The sequence below is a fragment of the Monodelphis domestica genome, chromosome 5 (genome assembly GCF_027887165.1).
Source record: "Monodelphis domestica isolate mMonDom1 chromosome 5, mMonDom1.pri, whole genome shotgun sequence".
Lineage (NCBI taxonomy): Eukaryota > Metazoa > Chordata > Mammalia > Didelphimorphia > Didelphidae > Monodelphis > Monodelphis domestica.
Window position 1 is genome coordinate 108311531 of NC_077231.1, and position 26871 is coordinate 108338401.

General features: G+C 38.9%; 2 protein-coding genes and 1 pseudogene across 3 annotated transcripts in view; all 3 read right to left on the reverse strand.

Annotated features, from left to right (window-relative positions):
• LOC100022478 (aldo-keto reductase family 1 member C1-like) overlaps nucleotides 1-7264 on the reverse strand; it is a 38297-nt gene extending 31033 nt beyond the window's left edge. Inside the window, exons 1-2 of one of the 2 annotated variants that reach the window (XM_001374277.4) lie at nucleotides 7029-7264; nucleotides 1465-1632 (exon numbers count right to left, since the gene is read on the reverse strand). In XM_001374277.4, the coding sequence (XP_001374314.1) occupies nucleotides 1465-1632; nucleotides 7029-7115 (255 nt within the window). In that variant the 5' untranslated portion in view covers nucleotides 7116-7264. The remainder of the gene's footprint in view (nucleotides 1-1464; nucleotides 1633-7028) is intronic. The other variant, XM_007503865.3, reaches the window with a different exon arrangement.
• A 1355-nt stretch (nucleotides 7265-8619) lies between these two features.
• On the reverse strand, nucleotides 8620-9340 carry LOC100617464 (B-cell linker protein-like; annotated as a pseudogene).
• LOC130454718 (B-cell linker protein-like) lies at nucleotides 9336-26641 on the reverse strand. Its single transcript, XM_056800645.1, has 3 exons — nucleotides 26571-26641; nucleotides 25342-25390; nucleotides 9336-9799 (listed from the first exon to the last, which is right to left on the reverse strand). The coding sequence occupies exons 1-3, from the start codon at nucleotides 26639-26641 to the stop codon at nucleotides 9341-9343; spliced, it is 579 nt and encodes a 192-aa protein (XP_056656623.1). The 3' UTR covers nucleotides 9336-9340.
• Nucleotides 26642-26871: the final 230 nt, after the last annotated feature.

Here is a 26871-nt window from a genome sequence, read left to right on the forward strand (position 1 = left end):
CCTTCTCTTATTCCCTCAGTATCTCAAGGAAACTCTGTCTCTCCTTTATTTCATCCCCCTTCCCTCCTGTTTCTTCGTACATTAATAAAAACGTTTTTGCTTCTAATTATTTATGCTGTTCTCTCTTTATCCCATGTTTGATTAGAGTAGGGTTCTAATTCTGCCAACCTTCCATTTCCTCCTCATCTTCTCTGTAACAGTTCTTCTACTCATTCCTCCTCTATATGAGATAGGTATTCCACCCTACTTCCTTCTAGTCTATTCTACTGCCATTTCAGCTTATTTTTAAATTTTAACAGTCATGTAAATAGACTAAATTTTTGGCATTTTGCTGAATTCCAGGATTATTTGTGTGTTGAAGTAAGTTACTTCAGGTTTCAGTATTATTTGAGGTTTCTTTTTTCCTGGGTCCTATTTAATTATTTCAGTTTTTATGAGCCAGAGTCAGATTTACTCCTGGTTTCCAGCTCAAGTCCCAGTCTGTAATCCATCTCAGGTATTCTGGCTAGAACCTATGGGGAGCTCTGCCACTATAATTGCAAGTAGGCAAGCTGTCTCCCCCAGTGGCAGCAAACAGGGACTCCATTCTCCTGGGAGAGACCACAGATGATGGAGCCCCTCAGTAATTATATTCACTGGTGAGGCTCCTTCCTTACTCCTCCCCTCCCAGTAGCTCAGCCCAGGATAGAGCAGATGTATAGTCTATGTTCCTCAGGCCTCCAAGGTCCCTCACTTGTTCCTGACAAGGCTTGAGTTTCTGCCCTTTGGGCCTGGCACCCATAGACTTGTGGTGTCCACTCCTTCAGTACTCAGCTGTGGGCCAGCAGGATTCTCAAGAGCCTAGTCCACAGCAAACTTACCTGTTTCTAGGTCCCTCCCCAGCCTGCTGATTCCAGTATCCTCAGAAATGAGGTTGGAGTTGATGATTCCACTCCATTTGCTCTATTCCAACGCTCAGGGCCAAACCTATAGAGGTGAGACTGAGGCCAGGAAGTCAGAAGCCTTCCTCCCTAGCTGACCTTGGCTGTTGAGCTTCACTCCCAACTCTTTTGTGGTTTTGTTCTTTTTAACAGTGATTCTATGGAGTTATTTTTGGATTTGTGGGGGATGTTCTTTACTGAAAATCTTTACTGAAAACTGAAAATAGGTTCTGTTCTTTACTGAATATCCCTGTGCAAGTGTGTACCTTGATAGGCATATGATAAAATGCTTATTAACCAAGTGGCCATTCTACTTTTAAAGAAATTAATCAACTGGGAAATAAATTCTATTGTTTCTCCTCAACACAGCTAGCCTTCCTCTTTTCCTTCCTGTGGCATTCATTTTTGTTTTTTAGATTGCCTTATTTGGGAGGCAAAAGGACTTTTCTTTGTTCCACGTGAGATATTGTTTATAGTTCATCACATTTTTTTACCATGAAAAAAATCCCCCAAAACTCAATCACTGATTTCTTCCCAACAGTACCTTCCCTGTGTAAAATATGTCCTCTCTTTTCACTGTTCCATCTGCAATCTTTGCTCGGATGGCCTGTCCAATTTCTTTTTCATTTTCATAGAGTAAAGCTCCATCAATATGGCGGAATCCCACTTCAATAGCCACTTTTGTGGCCATCTCACTTTCACTTTTGGGAACCTAGAGATTCAAAAGGAGAGAATTACAGTCTGAATATCTCCTCTATCTCTCCACCTCCACCTTTTCCCTTACTTGACTTTGTTTTAGTCAATTACTGCTCAAGTTCTTCCATACACAGCTGTCTTTTGTAATTTATTTTCTTTAGACTCAGTGCTTGTTTATTTTTCCAGTAGGTCAATCCAAGAAGTGTGAGGTTGTTGGACAAAAGGAATGATTACATATTTTACCAGACAGATATCTGTCAAGTCAGCTGAGTTGCTTGGCTTAGATTTTAGACATTTGACTTTAGTTTTAGGAACTGCTGCTACATTTCATGCCTTTCTTCCTCCCTTCCTCCATAATTTAATATACTTTTGTTTTTAAGTATTTTGAGTTTCAGGCTACCAGAAAACTGACTCACATTGTAAAGCCAATAAGACCTAAAGAAGGAGAGAAGCTTTCAACAATGAAAAGTTTGGGAGAAGGCTTTCAATACATTTGGGGGGGAAAAAAGATAACTTAAGAGAATCACTAGAATCCTTACCAATCATGAACTGAAAAGAAGCAAATTAACTTGGCTTCTGCTCTCTAGAACAAACACATTTAAACGAAAACTCTAGAATCATCTAGGCAAACCATAGAGTTTAGAAGCTTACTAATAGTGAGCATATGCTAATACCACTTTAGGTTTAGATATTGAAAGACCAATTAATCATAAAAGCACTAGAACTTTCTAGCCAATAAATAGGCTAACTAATAATGTTACATTATAATTGGTGACTTAGTTCAATATAAGTTATTGTTGAATTATGTAAAATAATGTTTTGTACTTTTTGACATGTATATGTAATGTTGCATGTATACTATTATTATATATTTTTAATTTTTTACTGTTGCCAGAGTTCTCCTGATTTGAAGCAACTTAAGTGGTGCTTTGAATTATGATACATGTATTATGAGTAATATTAGGGTAGATGTTACAAAAATGATTTTCCAAGGAGGAATGGTAGCAATAGGTTCAGCAGCTTTTTGCTCTTCATTATTTCTTAGAAGTCATTCCATGTTTCTCTAAAATCAACCTGCTTATCATTTCTTGACATACGGTAGTATTATCCCACCATAATCATATACCACAACTTGTTTGGTCTTTCCCCAATTGATAGGTGTCCCCTCAATTTCCAGTTCTTTGCCACCATAAGAACTGCTATTTTTATTAGATATGGGTTCTTTGTCGTTTACCTTGATCCCCTTGCAAAACATACCTCATAGTGGTATTGCTGGGACACAAAGTAGTCACAATTTTTTACCTCTTTGGGCATAATTCCAGATTATACTCCAAAGTGGTTGGATCAGTTCACAGTTCCACCAGCAATGTTTTAGTGTCCCTATTTTTCCACATATCCCCCAACATTTCTCATTTTTCTTTGATAGGAGTTTTGTTCATGAATGGCCAAGATGCCAGTGTCTCTGTAGGCAAATAAGGTAAAGTGTTAGGAGAATGGAAAAGTACCAAGGGGGTTAGATAATGAAAGGCTTTGAATGCCAAGTACATCATTTTGTATTTAGTCCTAGGGGCAATAGGGAGCCCTCAGAATTTATTGAATAGGAAAATGACAAACCTCATCTTTAGGAAAATCACTGCACAGGCTGAATGAAGGATGAATTGGAATGGAAAGGCTCCTGACAGACAGTCTCACCAACAAGTTATTGCAATTGTCCAGGTAACGTGATGAGAGCCTGTACTTCAGAGGTGACCTTGTCATAGAAGGGGTATATATAAGAGATGTTGTAAAGACAAAACTAGGATTTGGCAACAGATAGGACATGAAGGATGAGGGACAGGTGACAAATAAGAGTTAGATGTGAGCCTGGAGGGCTGAGAGGATTACTGTCTCCTACAGTAATAAGGAAGGTAGGATGGGGCAGGGTTTAAGGGGAAAATAAGAGATTGGTTTTGTGTTTATTTGTGTTTAATTTAAGATGTCTACTAGATATCCCGTTTGAGATGCCAGAAAGACAGCTGGAGGTTTGAGATTGGAAGTCAGCAGAGAGTTCAAGGGTAAAATAAGTAGATTTGAGAAAGGATGAAAAGGTTTGGAAAAGCCATTGTGGCGAGTAAGAGAGTAATTTGATTAGGAGGTACAGTAAGATTGACTAGCAGCAGTGAAGTTGAGGTCCTGTTTAATCTAAATTTGTAGTGGACCCAGTCAGAATGATTGTATGATTTTCTCCACCTTCATTCAGTAGCATATATACAGTAGTGATTCAAGGCTAAGGCTTAGAAGGAAATAAACAGCATACGATTAAGAAGGCTTAGGATTCAAAGAGGACAGTATAGAGTTGAATTTGTTCATCAAAAATTCAAGGGAGATGATCTGGGGAAAAAATTGAGTAGTCAAAAGAACTGGAGGTCATGGTATAGAAGAAAAGCAGGGTGTTGTAATACAGAGGAAGAGGTGAATATCAGTAGGTTATGACCTGATATAGGGATTTGGGAGATTCTTGAACATGGAGGTGATCAAAGGTATGACTGTCTTTGGGTGTGGTGGGCCAGAAGAATTGCTCATGGGAAGGGAGCCACTGAGGGGTTAGGGAGTTTGAGGGGGAGCCAATATTTATACCAAAGTCTCCTAGTATGAGGACAGAAACTGAGCAAGAAAGAACAGATCCTGAGCTATGTTTCACAAGAGAGTGACCTGAGGTTATATAAACAACAGCTAACAGAATTCTGATGAAGTGGAAGATCTGAATAGCATGAATGTCAAAGGAATAGAAATTATTACTGAGTGCCAGAGGAGAATGAGGAAGTGACAATGGAGAGTAAGTACTATTCCAACTCCACTTCAGCCAGAGTACTGAGGAGAATGATTTACTCATTATCATTATTATTATGTATGTTTAATGAATAAATCCAAAAGAGTATTATGAATAGAATATCAAATTACCCTGGTTAAAACACATTATATTTTTTGTTGTTGAAACACTGAAAACCTCTGGCTTGAGTGTATGGCAGGGCCTTACATAGATAGCAATCATGAGGTTCTGGAACAAAAAATATGCACTCCCTGATGAGGAACTTTCTAATGATGTCATCCCCAGGTCTTAGAATGACAGACTAAAAGCTTGTCATCAGGCTCATGTGAAAAGTCAGAAGGGCTGACCCTTGATTAGTCCTTTCCCACATTTTGACCTTTGACTTTCTATCATGAGCACTTCATGGACTTCCCATTTTAAGGACCTATTAAAGTAGGCACTATTATTGTCCCCATTTTATAATTGAGGAAGATATAGGTTACGTGACTTGGCCAGAGTCATCTAGCTAGTTAACGTTTGGGGCCAGGTTTTAACTCAAGTCCAACTGACTTCAGGCTCAATCTACTGAGCCAAATGGCTATGCCAAGAGAAAGGGAGAAAGAAGAATTATCCACAAGAAAAATGCACAACAGCTAGAATTCCTAACAATCCCATAAAGTTCAATTTAAATATCATTTTGTCCAGGAAGCCTTCCCTTATCCTATTTCCCTCTCATCTCATTTGGTTATTAATATCTGCTCCAAACCTCCTATAACTCTAAGGTGATTTTCATATAATATTGTATATTTATAGTTTTCTGTGGTTGTATTTTATTTTTCTTCTAGATTGTGAGTTTCTTACAGTTAGGGGCAATGTCTTAGCTAATGAATCTGAAAGTTCTACTAGTGATTCTATTTCCCAAATACCATATTTTGTTTTCTTGATGTAGCCCTGCTTGGAAATGCCCTTACCTAGCTATCCATTCAATGAGCCCAGACCTATGTAACCACAAGCAATCATAAAAATGTGTATAGATAACTGTCCCCTATTTGGGGCTTTGGGGCTTTAAGGCTTAAGCAGTCGTTTTCCCTTCCCCATTCCTCCCTCCGCCCCCCCACCCCCACCCCCACAGTCCCTGTTTCACCTTAGTAGAATTTAAAATGAAGAGGCAGACAATGAATATCTATCTGACAGACAGTGACACCTAGGGAGAGGGCAGATTCAGAGCTGTGGCTTTCCATATCTCTTCAGATGGGCTGTTTCCCCACAAACCCCAAATTTGGTTAAGCCCCCTGCCATCCTAAATGAAGGAAAAAATAGATTGTTCCAGCCGGCTTTGTAGAGAGCTATGTGGAAGTGGAGAGAAAGGATGGGGCTCATTGGAAGAACTCCCCCAAACCTCAGTTTCTCTTGGCTGGCTCCCACCCCTGCTCGCTTTTCAGCAAAATGAGCCCACCACTATTACCTTTCTGTCTCTTTCCCCTTTAAAGCTGCATTATTCACACTGCATCACAGAAATGCCCAAAAGGCGGCTTTGCTATTGTGCAGTCTTTATCCCCTCCCAATGCTCAGAACTCCTTCAATAAATTGGTGCCCTCGTGCTGGCCCTGCATTTCCTGCACCTATCTGCAATAAAGCTGTCTCTTCTTATCCACAGGAAGTCGGAGTCCATCTACCTATCTTCTAACATCCGCATCCCCTCCCCCTGAGGTGCTCAGTTTCAAACGGTGGTCCACGGGCACAGAATATAGCTGGTTACTCTTATAAGGCCCTTGTCTGTGGTACAGATTTATTGTTACTATGGTGCCTGTTCATAATCAATTGTGATTAGAAGTCTAATTCTAAAATGGCTTGTGCTTCTGCTCTCAGAGAGCAAAAGCCTAATCTTAGCCTTTCCTTTGGAAAAGGTCTACAACGCCGCAATCAAAAGAACACTGGGAAACGTTAAAGACTAAATCAACCACAAGTGCTTATGAAAAAAGAACATTAAGTGAGACAAATGCATTCTTTAATATAATTTTTTTAAAGCACAACTAAACGGAAGAAAGGCAGGAGGCAGGTCCAATTTTTCTCCTATTTCTGGATCCAGTGCCCATGATATAGAGTGGCTCCTCTATTTAAATGCCATCTTTCGCGGTCTTGAAGATGGGAACAAGGGAATGGCAAATACAGCAGCAACTTTCTGCCACAGGGGCTTGCCATCTCTCCCATCACCTCTCCTCCTTCACTCCCAAGCTCTTTCCAAATTCTGGCTGGGTGAAAAACCTTCCTCCCTCCCGTCTGAGGGCTGATCTCACACTAGCTCTTTTTTCCCAGTCTGGGAAGAACTACCACTCCCAGCTTCTCTTGGTGAGCAAGTGGTTATTAAATTCAGGATGTGAATATATTGACTGCAGCATCAGGTTTATGGAGAAATTCACTATCCTGCAGTTGATACGTAATTTGTGTATCTCTACCCAAAGTCTCTTACGCCATCCCGGGTCTCATGGGGGTGAAAAGGCAACAGGCAACTTAGGGTCGTCCCTGCTAGAATTTCAGAATCCGCAAATCCACACACATACTTCATCTAACCCGCTATGTTCTACTCATCCTTAACGAAAAACCCCAATCCTCTCCATACTTACAGTTTTGGGTCCATAAGTACCGAGTCCTAGAATCGGGATGGTATTCCCGTCATTCATTGGCACCCTATGAAATCTCGAAAGAGCCATTTTTTTTTGTCTTTTCCAAGACACGTTAGTATTGGACAAAGTCAGAAAGCTTCTCCTACACAGCTACGAAGAATAATTAACTGAAATTGCGGTTATTTATATATTATGCTGCATTGCCCAATGAAGCTCGGTGGGAGTGGCACGGTTTAAAGCCGCACGTGTTGGGGAGGGAACTAGAAGCCATCAGTCATTTTGCTACAGTTTCGAGTCACGGAAACGTAGTTGCCTTGAAAAAAGTTCTTGTAAGCAAACACAGGCTCCATTTGGCTCAAATTTGATTGTGCTGGCTCCTTTTTTCCTGTAGCTATATTTCCTAAAGAATGGTACGGTCTGGGGTAGGAGGGAGGAGAGAGGGAGGGGGCAGGAGCTAGGAAGGAGAGACCTGAGCTGGGGCGGAGGGCAGGTAGAAGGGAGAGGAGGGACAAAGGGGAAAGTCTTTTGGCCCTTTCCCTCCCCCGAAAGACCATAAACTTGGAGTTTGAAAGGAAGCAGTACTCCTAAATGAGAGTAAAACTTCCCAGGGAGGAGAATCTCTCAGCATTGATAGCCTGACCTACCTTGCTTACCAGAATCATTTTGGGATTAAATATTGGGTGGAAGGAGTTGTTTTCTCCCTCTGTTATTTGTGCTTTTAAGTAGATCTTTCTAGTATTGTTCCTAGTAATCTTGAAATAGAGTAAAACAAAGTCCCTGATCAATTGGTAAAAGGTAGTAATCAACAAAGCACATGCTTTGTTGATTACTACCTTTTACCAAAGTATTCTTTATTGATTATTACCTTTACAAAACACAATTGGGTGTTGTTTGTTTGTTTGTTTGTTTGTTTGTTTGGAAGAGAAAATATTTCTTTAATAAGTACAACAGCCCAAACCAACCTAACCCTGTGGTTCAGGGTACATCCACACTCTGGTCCTGCACACCCTGAGGGAGAGGGTTGAATGTTGACAAGTCACAGCAATCACTCAAGAATATATGCCTGCTACAAACAGCCTAGAGTACATCATCTTATAACATTTGGAACTTTTCTTTTGCATTACAAAACTGAATCAAGACGTGATTGTCAGGGTTGGAGAACAGATGCCCAGGAGGCTTCAGCTATGTGAGTTTAGTGCTCTTTCTTCTCAGTTTCCCTTTCTTCTTTGTTAGATGACTGTTTTCTCCCGCTGAAAATGGATCAATAGAAGGGAATTCCTAATTGAAAGATTGAACATCTTCATTCTCCAATAGCTTCTTGCAGTCTAGTTTGGAGTATATTATTACAGTGATGGTGATAACATCTCAGCTTCACTGTATACGAACAGCATTATCTTCAGACATAATAGACAATGCAGGCTCCATGATCTCCTTCTGAAGGAATAGTGTCCTCTGGGACAGACTGGGACAGTCCATGGTGCAGGAGCCACAATCCAAGAGTCTCCCTGAGAGTGATTTTCATGTCACTAAAAAGGTGCAAAATCAGGGATATCTGAGGCAATTATGCTAATCTCCTTCCACTTCTCGCTTCCTATGAAACAGCATATTTCAGTCTAGTGGAATCTTTGGTGTTGTTCTGACTGTCAATAAGAACCAAAGGTGTATGTTGATGATTCTTTATTATATCAGCTACGCTGTTAAAGTGCTCTTCATTTTTTTTTTTACTGCTCAAAGCATACTGTTTTGTTGTTTCAATATACGGCACAGAGATGTTATAAACTCTTCTGTTATAGAATACAACTAATGTATACGGCTGCTTGGAGTTGTGACCAGAGCTTTTCCTTATAAGAAATGATCCATCCCTGTTGGATTTGTATAATGCAGCCTCTGCTGATTTTCGATCACAAGAACCAGTACCATGGTTTGCAGTGAATTTCGGCTTCCTGATCTGACAAACAGTAATTGGTTGGAAAACCAGGTAATGGAATATCCATGCTGGAACTCAGCACCTCTGGAGACTTTGGTGGAGGAATAGGTTTCTGTTGGACTGGTTTGTTGACCGTGGGAAACGCTGGTTGTTGTCGGAGTTCCAGCCTCTGGCCAGGCACTCTGCCTCGGTGACGTTCAGCAGATATAGGCTTTTCTTCATGATCGGTCTAGGTGTTCTGATGAGGAAGCCCTGGGGCTGTCTTCTGCTGAGTTGGTGTTTTCTTTAAGGCTCTTGGCAGAGGTGATGGGGCTTGAATTGATGAAGGAGACTTGGGTTCCCAGGCTGTGGCATGACTGCTATCATGAGTTTTGACAGATGGTTTTTAATATGGGGGAAATGATGATGTCTCACTTACAGGAATTTCATACATTTCTGGAGCCAAAGCAAGTACACGTGAGAGAGGGTTTGGTGATGCAGAACTAGAAAGTTTGACGGATCTGTTCACTTTGGGAGCATACTCAGATGAGGGAGAATTGCTTTCTGTAGGATGGATGTAATTTTCATCTTCATCCTCAACAGGAACCACATAATCAACCTTATCTGGAAGTGTCTTGCTGAAAGGTGGAGAATGTCTCTGGTGTGATCGATTATCTGCATATTCTCCTTTGGAAAATGGAAGTGCAGTGGGGAGCTTCCTTTTCTCTTTTTCTGTAAGAGGTGGTTCATAGCTGTCATCTGCTGTTTCTTCCCCAGGTACCACATATGTCTCTGAATTAGAGGGTTCATCTGGATTTTCATAATCACTGTCAAAGTCATCTGACCACTCTTTATTGATTACTACCTTTTACCAAAGTATTTTTTATTAATTATTACATTTAGCAATTGTGTTTTGTAAAGGTAATAATGTAAATTACCTTCTGTAAAGGTAATATATGCTTTGTTGATTGCTACCTTTTACCAATTCATCAGGGACTTTGTTTTACTCTATTTCAAGATTATCACTGAAAATGTTTGGGTTTTTTCTTTACATTTGAGACTTTTGAGTTTTGACCTGAATTAAGCTCAGCATTTCTTTATATATTTGGAAGATTTTTTTAAATGCCTTTTTATAATGTTTTATATTATTTAAATATTTTTCTTTCATCGATTTCTACAGCATGTTTTTTTCTTAATCTAGTTAATTTTTTAGGTTAAAAAAAATCTCTGTTGTGTGACCCTGGGTAAGTCACTTAACCCCCATTGCCTAGACCCTACCAGTCTTCTACCTTGGAATCAATTGATTCTAAGACAGAGGGTAAGAGTTTAAATTTTTTTTCTTGTTCATAAATTCTTCTCCTATCCATAAATCTGGTATGTTTCCTGTTCTAATTTGCTTATATCTCCCTTTTATGTCTAATCATGTATCCATTTTGATCATTGGTGTTACCTATTGTTCTTTAACTAGTTTCTGCCAAACTGCCTTCCAATTCCACCACATCCACCATTATTACCAAAAAGTGAATTCCTATCCCCAAAACTTAATTCTATACTTTTGTCAAATATCTAATCTTTTACTACTGTTTTGTTGTGTGGCTGTTCTGTTCCACTGATCCACCAAATAATTTTGGTGATTACTGCTGTATAAAAGTTTAAAATCTGGTACTACTAAACCTCCTTCCTTTAAATTTTTTTTCCAATTCCTTTGATATTCTTGATCTTTTGTTCTTTCCAATGACTTTTTTTCTAGCTCAATAAAATAATTTTTTGATAATTTAATTGGGACAGCATTAAATAAGTAGATTAGCTTAGGAAGGATTATTATTTTAATTATATTATCTCTTTCTACCAAGAAACAATGAATATTTCTTCAATTATTTAATTCTGACTTTATTTGTATAAAAAGTGTTTTATAATTATAGGTTTGTTTTGGCAATTATACTCCTGGATATTTTATTCTGTTTATGGGTATTTGCAATGGGTTATCTTTTTCCATCTCTACTTACAGGTCTTTCTTAAGCAATATAGAAATGTTGATGATTTATGTGGGCTTTTTAATATCTTCTTATTTTGTAAAATTATTGATAGTATCAACTAACTTTTTAGTTGAATGCCTGGGATTTTCCACATATACCATCATGTCATGCATAATGAGTATTTTCCTCTTTCAGTTTAATTTACATCACTCACATAACAAATGGTAAGAAAAAAAATTTTTTATGGTATTGTTCACTGGTATTAAAATGTCACAAATACATGTTAAACTCAGATTCCAATGATATTGTTTGGATGCTAGGCTTAATTACTTTAAAAAAAAACACATTACCTTCTGTCTTAAAATCAGTATTAAGTATGGTTCTAAAGCAGAAGAGGTATATGGGCTAAAACAATTGTAGTTAAGTGACTTGCCCAGAGTCACACAGCTAGGAAGTGTACAGTAATTTCTAAACACAGGAACACAAATAAGAGAAACAAAGTCTCTAGCTCCATGCCAAAAAGAAATGGGTTTATTGAGAGAGGTCTGGTCTCATAATAAAGCTGGACTTCTGGTCAAGACTAAATGACCAAAGCCCTGTGAGAGGCCTTCCTTTATACCCAAATTTATATACCAAGTTAAAAATAAGTCAGAGCAACAGTTATAACTGGCTAAAAATAAAGGGTGTAGAAGTAATGTTCATTGGTTGAGGCCATCAGGAAATACTTCTCATTGGTAGAAGTCACTTGATAGCCAAGGGGATAGTGGGGGAGGGGTCCTGAACCCTACTTTCTAAGCCTAATGATGTTATTGATAATGTATATGAAGGTGTATACCAAGGTGAAAGGGAGGTGCCAGGCTTTGAACTGAGAGAAAAGCCTCTATAGTTGTTAATGAAGGTCATGTCACAAGTTCAGGACCATAACTGCTGAAGGTGCATGACATAACAGATTTGAGGCTGGAACTAAGAACCATGCTAATAATGATTAATTATATTAAAGCAGTTATCTACTTCATTCAAACCTTAAAACTTGTTCTAAAATAATCATAAATACATTACTAAAATTATGAGGAGGTAGTAGTCTCTCGGTAACTGAGGATGACGATTGTCTTTGTGCATTTTTGTGCACAAAGACACTTGTGCATGAAGATTTAAGTGGAAAAGTCGATGCACAGAGACAGTCAGTCCCACTCTCTCGGCGTTGGAAGCCTGGGTCCAGTGGCACGAAAAGTCGTTACACCTGGAGACTTCCTCAGCTGCATTGGATGGTCGCGTTGTCTTTTGTGCTCCCACACGTCCTAAGTACTCCACAGTGTTTGGCACTGCATCACCATCTCAGCTGTTGAACCTTCTTGTTGAGGAGGATTATGATATTAATTCACTTATGCCAACATTATTGAACTATCCTAGAATTACAATTATGATTATCCGAAGACTACTGCTTTTATTTTTTTCCCTTTTGAATAAGTTTATTTAGTCAATTTAGGACATTATTCCATGGTTACAATAATCACATTATTTCCCTCCCTCCCCTCCACCCACCCTTCCCACAGCCAAAACGCAATTTCATTGGGTATTACTTGTGCCCTTGATCAGAATCTATTTCCATGTTGCTGTTTACACTAGGATATTCATTCACTGTCTACATCCCCAACCATATCCCTTCAACCCATGTATTCAAGCAGTTGTTTTTCTTTGGTGTTTTTACTCCCGCAGTGTTTCCTCTGGATGTGGATAGTGGTTTTTCTAGTAGGTTCCTCCGAGTTGTTCAGGGTGATTGCATTGCCACTAATGGAGAAGTCCATTACATTCGATTGTACCACAGTGTATCAGTCTCTGTGTACACTACTGCTTTTAAAAGGGAAATTAGCAGGAAAAATAAATCCTACAGGGCAGAAGAGCAGATTCCAGAACTCTGGAGAGGGACAGGGCAGTTTCTTTGACTCTTCTGAGGTGGACCTGGAGAGCCAGATATTTTCTCTCCGGTGGCTTTCCTTGTGATTCTGTCTATCCTTGCTGCTGCTAAAGAGTGATTTCCAACAGAGCTGCTCAAGACTCCATAGGTCAACTGTCAGTGAGACTTTCTTTTGAATCCTGTTCCTGCTATCTTCATTTCCTTCCCATTTTATAGATTAACTAAGGGGGGTTAATTTAACTAGTTGTAGGAAGTAGATTTGTAGGTAGAAAAGTATTAGATAGTGTAGATTTACAACTTGATTTTGGGTTTTAGATAGATCATCCCAATTCCCTTCCCTCCTTCCCTTACCTTAAAATAAACTATTATTTTAGTTTCATTTATATTTATACCTGTTAATTCAGTATCATTATTTCACTGCTAACATTAAAATCTAATCCTCATAGGAGGGGGTGGGGGATTTCTCACTCACAGAACTGTCTTTACCCCTGGTCTTAATGGAAAGGTACTGTAAAATTTCATCTCTAATAATAAAAATATTATAGTTTAGGAGGTTTATTAAATGATCATTAGAAATCAAGGAATAAAGAGGATGCAAAATAAAGACCACGTGCCCATGGCTGATCAGCCAGTTCAAATACCCAACTTGTCACCACCAAGCTTGGGACTGGAAGTAAAGAGGTGGGACCTTCCATGTCCCCGCCTAATATCCACTATCCACAGGAAGTATATAATAACAGGAAGTCAGTGGGCTCCTGGGAAATGTAGTTCTTTTTTTAGGGTAACAGATTTTCAATTATATATTCCCCCCCTAAGATCCATTGAAGACTGGTCTCTCCAATGGATCTTATAAACATAACCAACTTTGAAATTACAATAATTTGGGGATAAAAGGAAAAGAGAACAAAACCAATGATTGCTAGGTGCATTGACAAAAAGCCAGTTAGGGGGCAGTCCTCTTTGGCATAAGAGTATACATACAAAACAAATGCATTCAACCCCACACAATTCAAATCACCATATCCCAAAGTTCACTCTGGATCTTCTGGTGCAGCTTCTGGTCTGTGGAGGCATCTTCATGGTGCCTTCTCCAAATAGTTCGCTTTCTGGATTGGAGAGGTAGCATGTTTCTTAACCTAAAATTATTCTCAAAAAGAATTTAAACTTTGCAATTTAGAATAATAATAATAATACATTCCCCTCTGAAGAGGATGTTGAAAAACACAGGAATCACTTAGGAATACTTGGCTGAGTTATGAGGTGTATGAATCAATTGCCAAGAGAAATAAAAAACCAAAAACATAAAAGAAAAACAAATGGAAGAAAAAATAAACCTTTTTGAGAGAAAGAAAAAATTTAAAATTAGAATCAAAATATCAAAAATGTATGTACATAAAACTTTGATTAAACAAGGATAAATTCATAACAGACACTTATATTTGGGTCTAATAAAAGTAATTTCTATCCCACAAATCTGTAGGACAAAATGCAGTACTATTTTACTTATCCATTTGCACTCAAGACTACAGGAATTTGCCACACTATGAAAGACAGAAAAGGGACTAGATTATAGAGTCAGGTAGGAGCCAAATTTGAGATACTTGGTAGAATGTGGGTCAAGGAAGACCTGCCTCTGACCTATGTCAAAACAGCAGCAACCTCAAATGCCAAACAAGTTCAAGTCCCCTTGTCTTGGCTCAGAATTTCATCAATCCTATTGGGATTGTTTGATCTCTTTGACCTTGTGCTTGATTGGCACTATGAAGTTTAGCTTTGTGCTTCTTTGGCACTGTGCAATGGTTCTCTTTGTATTATCTTGTCTTGGAATCAGAATCATTAAGCAACATCCCATAATTATTTTTTTTCATTTGAATTAGTTTATTTAGTCCATTTAGAACATTATTACTTGGTTACAATAATCATATTATTTCCCTCCCTCCCCTTCACCCACCCTTCCCACAGCCAACGCGCAATTTCATTGGGTATTACTTGTGTCCTTGATCAGAACCTATTTCCATGTTGTTGATCTTTGCACTAGAATGTTTATTTAGAGTCTTCATTACCAACCATATCCATTTGATCCATGTATTCAAGCAGTTGTTTTTCTTCTGTGTTTCTACTCTCACAGTTTTTCCTCTGCATGTGGATAGTGGTTTTTCTCATTGATACCTCCAAGTTATTCAGGATCACTGCATTGCCACTATTGGAGAAGTCCATTACATTCAATTGTACCCCAGTGTATCAGTCTCTGTGTATAATGTTCTCCTGGTTCTGCTCCTCTCACTCTACATCAATTCCTGGGGTTGTTCCAGTCCCCATGGAATTCCTCCACTTTATTATTCCTTTGAGCACAATAGTATTCCATCACCAACAGATACCACAATTTGTTCAGCCATTCCCCAATTGAAGGACATCCCCTCATTTTCCAATCTTTGGCCACCACAAAGAGTGCAGCTATGAATATTCTTATGCAAGTTTTTTTCCTTATTATCTCTTTGGGGTACAAACCCAGCAGTGCTGTGACTGGATCAAAGGGCAGACAGTCTTTTAGCACCCGTTGGGCATAGTTCCAAATTGCCCTCCAGAATGGTTGGATCAATTCACAACTCCACCAGCAATGCATTAATATCCTGACTTTGCCACATCCCCTCCAGCATTCATTACTTTCTGTTGCTGTCATGTTAACCAATCTGCTAGGTGTGAGGTGATACCTCAAAGTTGTTTTGATTTGCATTTCTCTGATTATAAGAGATTTAGAACACTTTTTCATGTGTTTATTAATAGTTTTGATTTCTTTAACTGAAAATTTCTTATTCATGTCCCTTGCCCATTTATCAATTGGGTAATGGCTTGATTTTTTGTTCAATTGGTTTAGCTCTTTATAAATTTGAGTACCATAATTATTTTTAAACAATGGCATCATTTTTATAGTCTAAAACTTTTTGGGTATGCAATGACATTAGGACAAATGTATTTTAAACTTATATTACTGCAAAAATAAAAAAAAGTTAAAGATCTTTTCAATACTTGTGACATGTTTTTCAAATATAAAAAGGAGAGAAAAAATAAACCTGAAATAGTATATTGCACATGCAAGCAAAAACAATAATAAAAAAGTTTTAAAATAAAAAATATATAGATTACACTCATTGATACTCTGTGTCATCTAAGGAAAGGTAGAATATAAAAGTTTCTCAACAACAAAAAAATGACATCCTTTTCTTCTTCAAACCTGGCCAGGAGCCACTGTGAGTGCAACCAAATGATTTTCACAATAAAACAGTAATACAGATGATGCACATTCAAAGAAGTACCAAAGTCCCCAAAATTCACAATAACCCAGTTAACTGCAATCGCAAACAAACCCACTATCATATTTCATATAATTTGCTGTATGACAAAAAAAAAAACAACCTATGAACTGATGGATATTTGTCACAATGTTTACAGACATAGCAAATCTTTCAATCTTGGCAAATATATTTCTAAACAAAGTAAAACTTATTTGGGTCTAGAACATCACCAAGAAATCTAGATTGTTCTGGTGGATTAATTAAATTAAATTAATAGAGGAATTTTGCAGGAGCGCTTTTTGGCTTCCTGCTTCATAGAAATACCTTTGTGGGAACATTTCTTTGATTCTCTACCTTTAATACAACATTCTTTTTAATATAAATATTTTTAAAATTATCCATTCAAAAGCCACTAGTTAATTAAAATTATTTCTGAAGACCCCTTAGAATTACCATTTAAATTCTTAGCTCTTTAAATTCTACAAAGGCTGTTAGCCAGGTTAAATCCATCCATCATCTGTGTGACAATTAACAAATGCAAAATGAAAGAAAAAGTTGTTTATGGGCTTTACAATATTTTTTTCAGTATAGTTATAGTGGAAAGGTAACAATATATCTAATAGTTAAAACACAGTAGATTTAAACTGATTAAGTGTAACAGAATAGTATTGAATACAGTAATATATGAACTTAAAACAACAAAATTAAATCTTAAACAAAACAATCAGCAAAATACAATAAGATACAGAGACTTTCATTTTTAAAAAATGGAGTCTGAAAAGGCTTAAAATTTCACCTGCAGACCCTTTAAAGTTCCTTTTTCTAAATTTCAGATCCCTATTTTCAGCAGGCCAATTTTAGGAGCAGAACCGGAGATCAGGAAGAGGATTTCTAAAGGCCTGGGGGCTGAGGCCCAGGGCTGGGTGAGTTATCTGGGTTGAGAAGGTCAGAAGGAAGCAGTATCAACACCACCAGAGTCAGCATCAAGGAACAAGGAATGAAGAAGGAATGAGAAACAAAGGACTCAAGCAGTTGGGTTAGAGAAATGGTTTATCTGTTCTTCACCAAGAGTCCCCTGGCTAAAAATAGCCTGGCCAGTAGGGAGAGCAAACAACTGGGCAAAAAGAAAAAAACTAGGAAAAGAAAAATGCAGCAGCTCCAAAGAGAGTTGGAGTTTGCAAGGGTGGGTAGGGTGGGCAAAAGCCTTGGCAGGAGAAACGTGGCTTTAAAAAAATTATCCAGGCTATCTTTAAAAAATTGAGAGAGTTTCTCATCCCTTTTGGTTGCCATCTGTAAAATTTAATCTCTATTAATAAAAATATTATAGTTTAGGAGGTTTATTAAATGATCATTAGAAATCAAGGAATAAAGAGGATGCAAAATAAAGACCACGTGCCCATGGCTGATCAGCCAATTCAAACACCAACCTTACTACCACCAAGCTTGGTACTGGAAGTAAAGAGGTGGGACCTTCCACGTCCCTGCCTAATATCCCCTATCCGCAGGAAGTACGTAATAACAGAAAGTCAGTGGGCTCCTGGGAAATGTAGTTCTTTTTTAGGGTAACAGATTTTCAATTATACAGTAGTCAGTTCATCTAATCAAATAGCATGTTAATTCTTGGTTTTAGGCAAATACTACTTACCATATTAAGGAAAAATCTACTTATTTCTTTGCTTTCTAGTGCTTTTAAAAGAAATTCATGTTGAATTTTGTCCAAAGTTTTTTAGCATTTATTGCTATGATGATATATTTTTTAAAATTATTGTTGCTATTCATATGGTCCATTCAATTCTTAGTTTTCTTAATATTGAATCATACTTGCCTTCATGGCATAAATCCAACCTGGTCATAGTTTATTCTGTTTTTCATATTTTGCTGTAGTTTTTTGCTAATATTTTATTTTAAATTATTGCATCAATAATATTATTTTATTATTTCCTTTCTGTTCTGATTTTTCTTAGTTTATGCATCAAAACCAGAAAAAAAATAACTTTCAGTCTCAAAAACTCAATTACTCCCTACTTCCTTAAAGGCAAACTAAGAAAAAAAAATATTTTGAATTTAAAACACACAGTGGCTAAATACTTTCTCTTTAACTCTCCAGTGACTCAGGATTACCTGAGTCAACTAAGGGAGTCATTTCCTTCCAGGTAAAAGCAAAACTACCATAGTTATATAACAAGTTTCCTTCCCTATGCTATTTAAAAATAAAGCACCTCCCAAAGATGCCTCCGCTTGATATAAGCTCTTTCTACAAAGGAAAGGAAAGCCACCAATTGAGGGGGATCTGAGCTACTTCACCAAGGTATATGGAGCTCTTTAAGGAAGCAAGAACTTTAAGATAAAGGCAAATCTATGCTAGAAAAGGAATAAGAAAGGGCTGGATTAGGATCAGTCAGAAAATTGTACATTCTTATCAGGTAAACCTTCCTGAAAACTAAATCCAAGAAGCCACAATAAAAGGGAGCTTTTCTCTTTTCTGAGCTAGTATTGATTTGTTGTAACATCCTTTTAGGATGTTGAGTATTTGATCTGGGCAGTTACATGTATAACGATGTACCTGTGAATTAACAAGGGTAAATCTTTTGCCTTTAGATGAGAGTATTCTTTTGCCATTTGGGAACAGATTGAAGACCACTTGGGTTAGGAATAGCTGCATTGCCCTTTGTTGGAAGGAATCATATAGTACTATGCTCAGCACATAATATCTCCACCCAAATGTCCTCAATCTCTGCTGTTCTTTAAACAACTCCATCCTATTTGTTTAGCATATGATGTCTGTGTTAAGTGCTGACATGTCACAAAAGCAACTGTAAGTACTAGGAGGTATTAGCATAATTTCTCTTTTGGAAAACTGCCTGAGAGAGAGCCTTTGATTGCTCAGTCCTTTTCTTTCCTGTACCCAAACCACTTGGCCAGACACTATCTAGGAACTAGTAGAGATGATCTTCTCTGCCCTAGCCTTCCAGGCTCTCTCACATGTGAGCTATTGAAATAGAAATGGTAATCTGTGGAAACTGTTTCTTGTTGCTACAGTGACTGGATGCTCTGGCTTATGACTAGAGAGAGCTGCTGCTATTATGTGACACTTGCTACAGAGATGCTGAGAGATACCTGATACGGGGGAATGCTGCCACAGGGATACTGCTAAAGGGGAATGCTCTGGGGTTTGCCTACTGATCCCTACTGATGACTGATGGATCAATCTTTTTCCTAACCTCTTCCTCTGTCTTCCTCCCTCATTCCCTCCCTTAACCACCCACTTCTGGAAGCCTTTTGGCTTCCTCCTTCCCCCCTGAGTGGACTATAAAATACTCTAGTTTTCTTTCTCAGGTAAGGGGTTTATTGTGATAACAGGATGGGAAACTGAGGGAAGAGGGATGAGGGTTTCCCTAAACTAGAAGGAGAATTTAGGAGGGTTATGAAAATAATCGGTCTTGTCACAAACTGACAGAGACAGTTAGAGAGATGGATGGAGGACAACTGTTTAAAATCTTTCTTTTTCACAAAGTCACCAAGGTCTTTCAGCTTAACTCCAGAAGCCCCCCCCCCCCCCAAGGTTCCTTCAGCCTGGGACAGAACTAACACATTGGTTCAGGGCTTCTTCTCCTTTAACCAGTCACCAAGAAAAGTCACTCCTTCAGCCTGACTTTCCTCCAACTGTTGGTCAGTCAAATCTCAGAGAGAGCAGAGGTTTCTCCCTTGGTCAGAGAGCCCCAAAACCAAGCCAGCCCCACAAGGGTCTTCAGCCAGTCTCAACTGCCAACTCCTGGGAACATTCCTTTTGGAACCTTCTTTTTGATTGACAGCCAGGTCCCCAGCCTTGGTTCTTGCATCTTGGCTTGTCCTGCAAAACCTCTCTCTCTACCACACTATGCAGCCTGGAGCTTGATCAACTGGAAAATCTTGTCAGCTTCCCTAGGATCGTGATGGCAAACCTATGGCAAACATGTCAGAGATGGCATACATAGACCTCTCTGTGGACACACATGCCAAGGACCCAGTGCACCTGTCCCTGCAGCACAGTTTGCCAGAGTTCTTAACTAGAAAGCCTGAGGGAAGTACAGCTGGGCTGCTCCCCTTCCCCTCTCTCCAGTAGGAGTTAGTAAATAGGTCTCTTCCAAACAGCATCCCTTGCAGGATAAGATGGCCCCTCCCCATTCAGAATACAATGGCCTTTTCATTGCCTTTGGCCTGAGTGAGACAGAAACAATTTATGTCTTTACTATCCTAAGCAACCAGTATCCTAACTATACAAAGTATTTTGGGGATTTGCTACATCCAGATTAAATCCTGGACCATTTGCTAAAAAGGTTCATTTGGAGGACACTTCAGGAAGCCTGGAAGGCAATGGAGTGAATTGGTCATTTAAGATGACGTCATTTAACCTGAGGGTTATATTTTCATATAAATAAAAGCTAGGACTTTTTTTTGCTTTCTTTTTTTCTGGTTACCTTTTTCTCTCTCAATAAAGTGTTACATGTGAAATGGCTTCTGGTTTCTTGAATGGTGGCTAAAGAGGATGTACTTTGAAATTTTCAAGGTCCCCTCAATTTCTACTTTGGAGAGGAGCTAGGTTTGAGGGGATCATAGTTCACATAACTAGAGAAGAGTAAAGTGCTAAAGTGCTTGTGCCTCTCGCCTCTCCCTCTTCCCAAGCCTGACTGCATCCTCCCACCCCCAGCAACCCAATGAGAGTGCTTCCTCCCTCTCCTGGGTGGAGTAAGGGGGAGAAGCAGTGTAAGCCTGGCACTCAGTGGGGAGAGGGGCACAAAATGTGGTCTTTGGAGGGGAGCATGGGCATGGCACTTGGTCTGGCACTCCATCTCCAGAAGGTTGCCCATTTCTGCCCTAGACTATCTCCTTTTATCAGATCAATGGATGCTAAGTCCAGTTTCATATCCTTTTCTTGATAAAATGGCATTCATCAGGAGACAATCAGTCAACAAACATAGTAAATACCTACTGTGACTCAAGCACTGTGCTAAGTTCTGGTCTTTATATAAACCAAGTTCTTATAGATGAAGGCCTGCCAAACTAGTGGAGGAGGCAGGATTCAAGGACCTGGACTCTGGCTTAGTTACCATTTGGTTGTAAAGGTCCAGAACACCAGAAGAACCCAGAGAAGTGGAATGGAATTTCAGCATTAGAAAATGGAAATTGAGCACTAGAAGACTTCTGTTTGTAGAGGGACCATCACATATCACCAGTCCTGTATTAGGTAACCGGACAAAGAGTTATTGTATGACCCCATGTCATGTGTTTGGTACTACAGCTTTGGAAACTTGGGAGCACCAGATGCCAAATCATAGCTTATTCTGGCCACCCCTTGGTGATTACAGTCAACCTGGTCTTTATGGGGAGAGTCTTCCAGAAACCTAGAAACTTACAGGGTCAGAAGGGCCCGACAGGAGAGACTGCTGGACAGCCTGCTTTAGATCTTCCAGGGCTGTGGCTCATCAGGGTCCACTTGAAAGAGACTGACTTAAGGCTGACTCAGTAAATGGGTGCCATCAGGATACCCACGTGGGGAATTTGGATTTAAATCATGAGGAAGCAAGTTTTAATAACTTATTCTGGATTATGCCTGGAATTCTCCAGGTTTTCCTTACCCACTATATTCCCCAAAATATGACTTAGAAGGCTAGACTGTAGACTGTCTTAGGGTTGATTTTTGCCCTCTTGTCCTCTTCATGAGCCACTATTTTATCTAGAGCCTCTGCCACCATAATGTCATTTGGCATGGTCAACATTATATTATTATTATTATAGTGTTGTATGCCAATGCCCTCAGGAAGGGAGGCCTCTTTCAGGATTCCTGCTCATGATAGGGTGGTGATATGAAGGATAATTTGTAGCCAGCCTTGGAGAAGGACCATGAAAGTATATTGGAATCCTTCCCAGGTAAAAACAGACCATTCCTTACTAGTCTTAGCAATAGGCACAGAGAAAAAAGTATTAGCAATGTTGATAGCTTTGTGCCATTGACCCTGGGTCTGGTCTGCCTGGTAGATAACATTGCAAGGCCAAAAACAGCTGTAGTGGTAAGTATGATGATTGTTCAGTTCCCTGTAGTCCATTGTAAGCTTCTGGGTGCCATCTGCTCTCCTCAACACAGAGTTGTTGTAAGGGAAGGTAATATAATATAATGACATACTCCAGCTTCTTTCTTCTCCATCCTTAGAGAATAAATATCTTTTAGCACCCAGGAGCATGACGCAGTTTGGATAACTCAAAGAATTTTCATTTGTCACTATCCAGTAACATGTTTAGAAGCTGAACTTGCAGAAAGGGTCCACACAGATACTGTGCCCATAAAACTTCCTATATATATTGATTGGAACAAAGAACATTGGCTCTCTGAAGTCTCAAATTGATTTAATTGTTTCAGGAAATGTAGATCCTCAGAGAACCTCCTAGGCAATTGAAGTCTAGGATTGAGAGTCTCAGCATATCTCCATTAGATCATGTCCTCAGGAACCACTGTTCCAGAGACCCTCAGGTTTTAGTTTGAACCTCTGCAACTCCACCTCCAGGAAACAATGATAGGATAAACATGGAACTTACTTTTTTTATTCAAAGATATTCTATTTTCTCAATTACATATAACAGCAATTTAACATACATTTTCTGAAAATTATATGATCCAAATTGTCTTTCTTTCTTCCTTCTCCCACTTTGGGAGATGGTAAACAATTTGATCTGGATTATACACATATTGAAGTGGGACAGTTCACAAATGAGTTCAAACACCCAGAATTTCAATTTTTGGAACCATAATTTATTAAAGTCCAAAGTTGTAGTTCCCAGTTCAAGATCCTCCAAGCTGAAGATTCAAGCTGAAGCCTTTCAGGATCTTTTTATAGTCACTTCTTGTCCCTTCCCCTCTTCATAAGGACCAATCACAGCTTTCAAATTGCTTAGCACTGCCCAAAGGGGCAGTGTCTGTAGGATCCACTTCTCACCCTCTGAAGGTGTCAACTCTTATCAAAGGATTCACAAGTTTCTGATTGATTGGGTTAAAAGGGTGACTTGTGAATTCTCTTACTTGATGGCTAACAAAGTGTTAAATAGGAGTTAAGTATGAGTCAAGTAGATTGATTAAAAATAGACAAAGAGAATAAAGAATTCCTTTTCATAGTATACATAGTTTTATAACCCTTTTGTCATAGTTCCAAATTGTCCTCCAGAATGTTTGGATTTGTTCACAACTCCACCAACAATGCATTAGTGTCCCAATTTTCCAACTTCCCTCCCAACATTTATCAATTTTCTTTACTGTCATATTGACCAATCTCATAGATGTGAAGTAGTACCTCAGAGTTGTTTTGATTTTCATTTTTCTAATCAAAAGTGATTTAGAATTTTTTCACATAATTATTGATCATTTTGATTTCTTTATCTGAAAATTACTTATTCATATCCTTTGACTATTTGTCAGTTGGGGAATGGTGTGTATTCTTTTAAGTTTGACTTAGTTCCCTGTATATGTGATGAGTTGATCCAGGAGTTGGTCAACACCCTCCTCAGGGGATTGTATAATATTAAAATTTTTTTAGAAAAAATTCAGGAAAAGAAGCTTGCTAACTTCCTGAATCAAGAAAATGAACTGTTTGGAGAAAGTGCTATAAAGAAACCTACACTGCATCAAAAGATCCAGAATGAACTTTGGGGTGTTATTGATTGAACTGACGGCGGTTGAACATATCATTTATTCTGAATGTGAATTCTTATGCCAAAGAGGACTGAACCCTAATTGGCTTTTTGTCAATGCACCTAGCAAATATTGGGTTTTGCTCTCTCTCTTCTATTTCCCTCTTAGTTTCCTCTTAGAAAGTGCAATATTGTATGCGCCTTTAGCTAGAAGATCTTTAGAGGTATAAGCTAGTTATATTAAATGATTCATTGGGGAGACTAGTCTCCCAAAGAATCACTGGGGGAATTGTGAAGATAGTATTAACTCTCCCCTTGTCTATTTTTAGCTAAACAAATCAAGAACTCAAAGCACCCTTACTTAACACTAAGTAAGAGAATTCACAACTCACTTACTAGAGTAAGCTCACACCTCCAAAGGCTACTGCTTCCCCCTTGGGCAGTGCTAGACAAATTGAAAGACTGTGATTGGTTCCTGTAAAGTGGGTGAGCAACAAGAAGTGACATGGAGAAAACTGCTTTAAAAAGGCCAGCTCAAGGATTCAGTAATGGACCCTGTGTCAGTGAGTTGACAAGAGGAAGAGACTCTTTCCTTGGATCCTGTGGTGGTGAGTGGAGTGATTCCTTCCTTGGTTCTTCAGTGAGGAGACCTTCTCCACTCATTGGCACTTCAGTGGGATACGCCCTTCAGTGTGAGTTCTGGTGAGATTCTTGGGGGCCTTAGCCTCTTGTGCACTGAAGGTTCTCAGCTTCCTAATTAGGACTTTGGATTCTGGTGAGATTCACTTTTGGATTAGTATTTGCAGTCTAGAGACATTAGGATGAAACTCAGGGTACTGGTAGCTAGGCAGTACTTTCTGTCTCTTTATATTTTTCCACTTTCACTCTTTCCACCTCTTTGTAAATAAAACTGCCTAAAGTCATTTTGACTTAAACTGTAATATTTTCAAATCAGTTCACAATATTACTTTAGAATTCTCATATTTAGCATGAAACCTAAATTTAAATTCTTATGGTGAGAAATGAGACATTTGTCAGAGAAATTTGTTATAAATTTTTCCTCAGTTTGTTTCCCTTCTAATCTTGGTTACATTGGTTTTGTTTGTACAAAAGCTTTTAAATTTAATAAAATCAAAATTATTCATTTTACATCTTATAATATTCTCTGTCTCTTATTTGGTCACAAATTTTTCCCTTCTCCATAGATCTGCCAAAGCCTAGACATTTCTTATCACTAGTGTGAGTTCTCTAATCTCTGTCCAAGTTGGCTCTCATCCTATCTCCTGATTCCAAACTCAGCAGAACCAAAATGTCAAGTCAGAGACCATAGAGTAGTTTGCTGGCTGAAGGATCTTAATATCCCAAGAAATATGCATTCACTTGAATGGACTCTGGCTCCATTACCTGCCCTCCCCTTTCATTGCAAGGTCTTGGGCCAGAACTCTATATCTAACTAGTAACTTAGTTTACTTTCAGCCTTACCATACTGATGCCCAATTTCTGAAGAAGAGGTGAAATGGAACAAACTCCATTCAATAATATACAGATACGCAGAAGTCCAAATTACAGGAATCTTTATTATGTTGGCCAGGGCAAATCTCGTGAGGAGACGTGCCCTAAACAGAATAAATAGGAGCAGGGACTCTTCTTTTGGTGCACACCAAAGAAGGGGATTGGTAATTTTGAAGAAAGAATATATATGCATTCAGAGATTATGTCAGCAAACCAATAACTCATGGAAATGACTTTTTAACAGTTTCTTGAGATTCCAGTATTATCAGTGAAGCCATATGTCCTGTCATAAATTTGCTACCAGGCAAAGGGGATCAGCCTTTTTACAGTTCCCACAGATTCTCTGGCACCTTAGCAAAAATTTTAGCCTTGGGAGTTATGAATTTATGAGGGGATGGTTTCCTGGTTCCTAGGGAATGCAGGTTTTCCCTGTCTGCTTCAAGGGGATGTTGGCTTTAAAACTTTCTCCATCTTCGCAGACAGTCTCCTATAACACCTATTGAACTAATTCCTCTACTTGAATGGAAGCCTACTCTTGTCCTAGAGAGAGGACATATATAGGACCAAAAGGATTTTCAGTTGGCAGGGAGCTATTCAATGTCACCCCCCACCACCACTCCCATCTAATTAACTCCAGATTCCTCTGTATTTTCAGGGTTCTTCTCCCAACTCCATCGTGATGTGAACCACGAGGTTGGCTTCTCTCACCCCCATCTGCTAAAACTATGCCAAATGTTGAGCGTGCTACTCCCAGCACCAATTTAAGTTCCACAGTGGGACAAAATGAGGCAGCATCCAGGAAGTAGAGATGAGAAAGAACAATATTCCAGGCATAAGAGTCACCTTGCCAACACATTTCCCTCCATGGTTCACCAAATGACTCCGAAATAGGGCTCTTTACATTTCCAAGCATGAATTTCTTTTGGTCAGTGGGCTAGCTTAGTGGAGCTCAAAAAAATAAAAGCCACTGTCAGAGTCAGACCATCAGTAACTGTCTACAGATAGTTTGAAATAGAAATATTAACTATCCTCCAGTTCCCCACTACTCTTACTGTATTCCACCTCCAATCTCCCTCTAGAAGCAGGAATCAGTACCAGTCCCCATGTCCAATCTCTTCACTCGGGTCCCTCTGTTAGGATGATACTGTTTCAGATGGCTCTATTTGTTTAGAATTGTCTTGATTTCTAGATCTTAATGACAAACATCAGAATCAACCTGATAAAATAATGACCCGTATCCTGGAAGTAATCTTGTGAATGTTCCTTCACAAGAGCAGTTCATACCAGCTCTGAATGGTCCCGAAGTCTCTGTAGATAACTTCAAGGTTGTCTTCTTCCATCATTATCAAAGTCATGTCCTGTTCTTCATTCTAAACTGTTGATAAATATCTTCTGTTGCTAGGCAGAAGTTTCTACCCTTGTTGCCTAATCCTATAGATCCCCACCCTTCTTTCTTGAAATACTATATCTTCCTCAGACTTGGCTCTATTCCAGGCTGAGTCCATGGGTGTCTGTTTTCTCTCTCTTAAAGGAAGTAGGTTTACTGAGCACACTGGGGCTCTCTGGTTTTTAGGACTGGCAGGTA

Excerpts from the sequence above, each read along its gene's own strand:
- LOC130454718 (XM_056800645.1), bottom strand. The coding sequence starts at position 26,641 with ATGACTTTGATAATGATGGAAGAAGACAACCTTGAAGTTATCTACAGA. Across the intron at positions 25,391-26,570 it reads TTCGGGACCATTCAGAGCTG|GGCACGTCTCCTCACGAGAT; the intron begins GTATGAACTGCT and ends TATTCTGTTTAG. Across the intron at positions 9,800-25,341 it reads CCAACATAATAAAGATTCCT|GTAGTAATCAATAAAGAGTG; the intron begins GTAATTTGGACT and ends CTTTGGTAAAAG.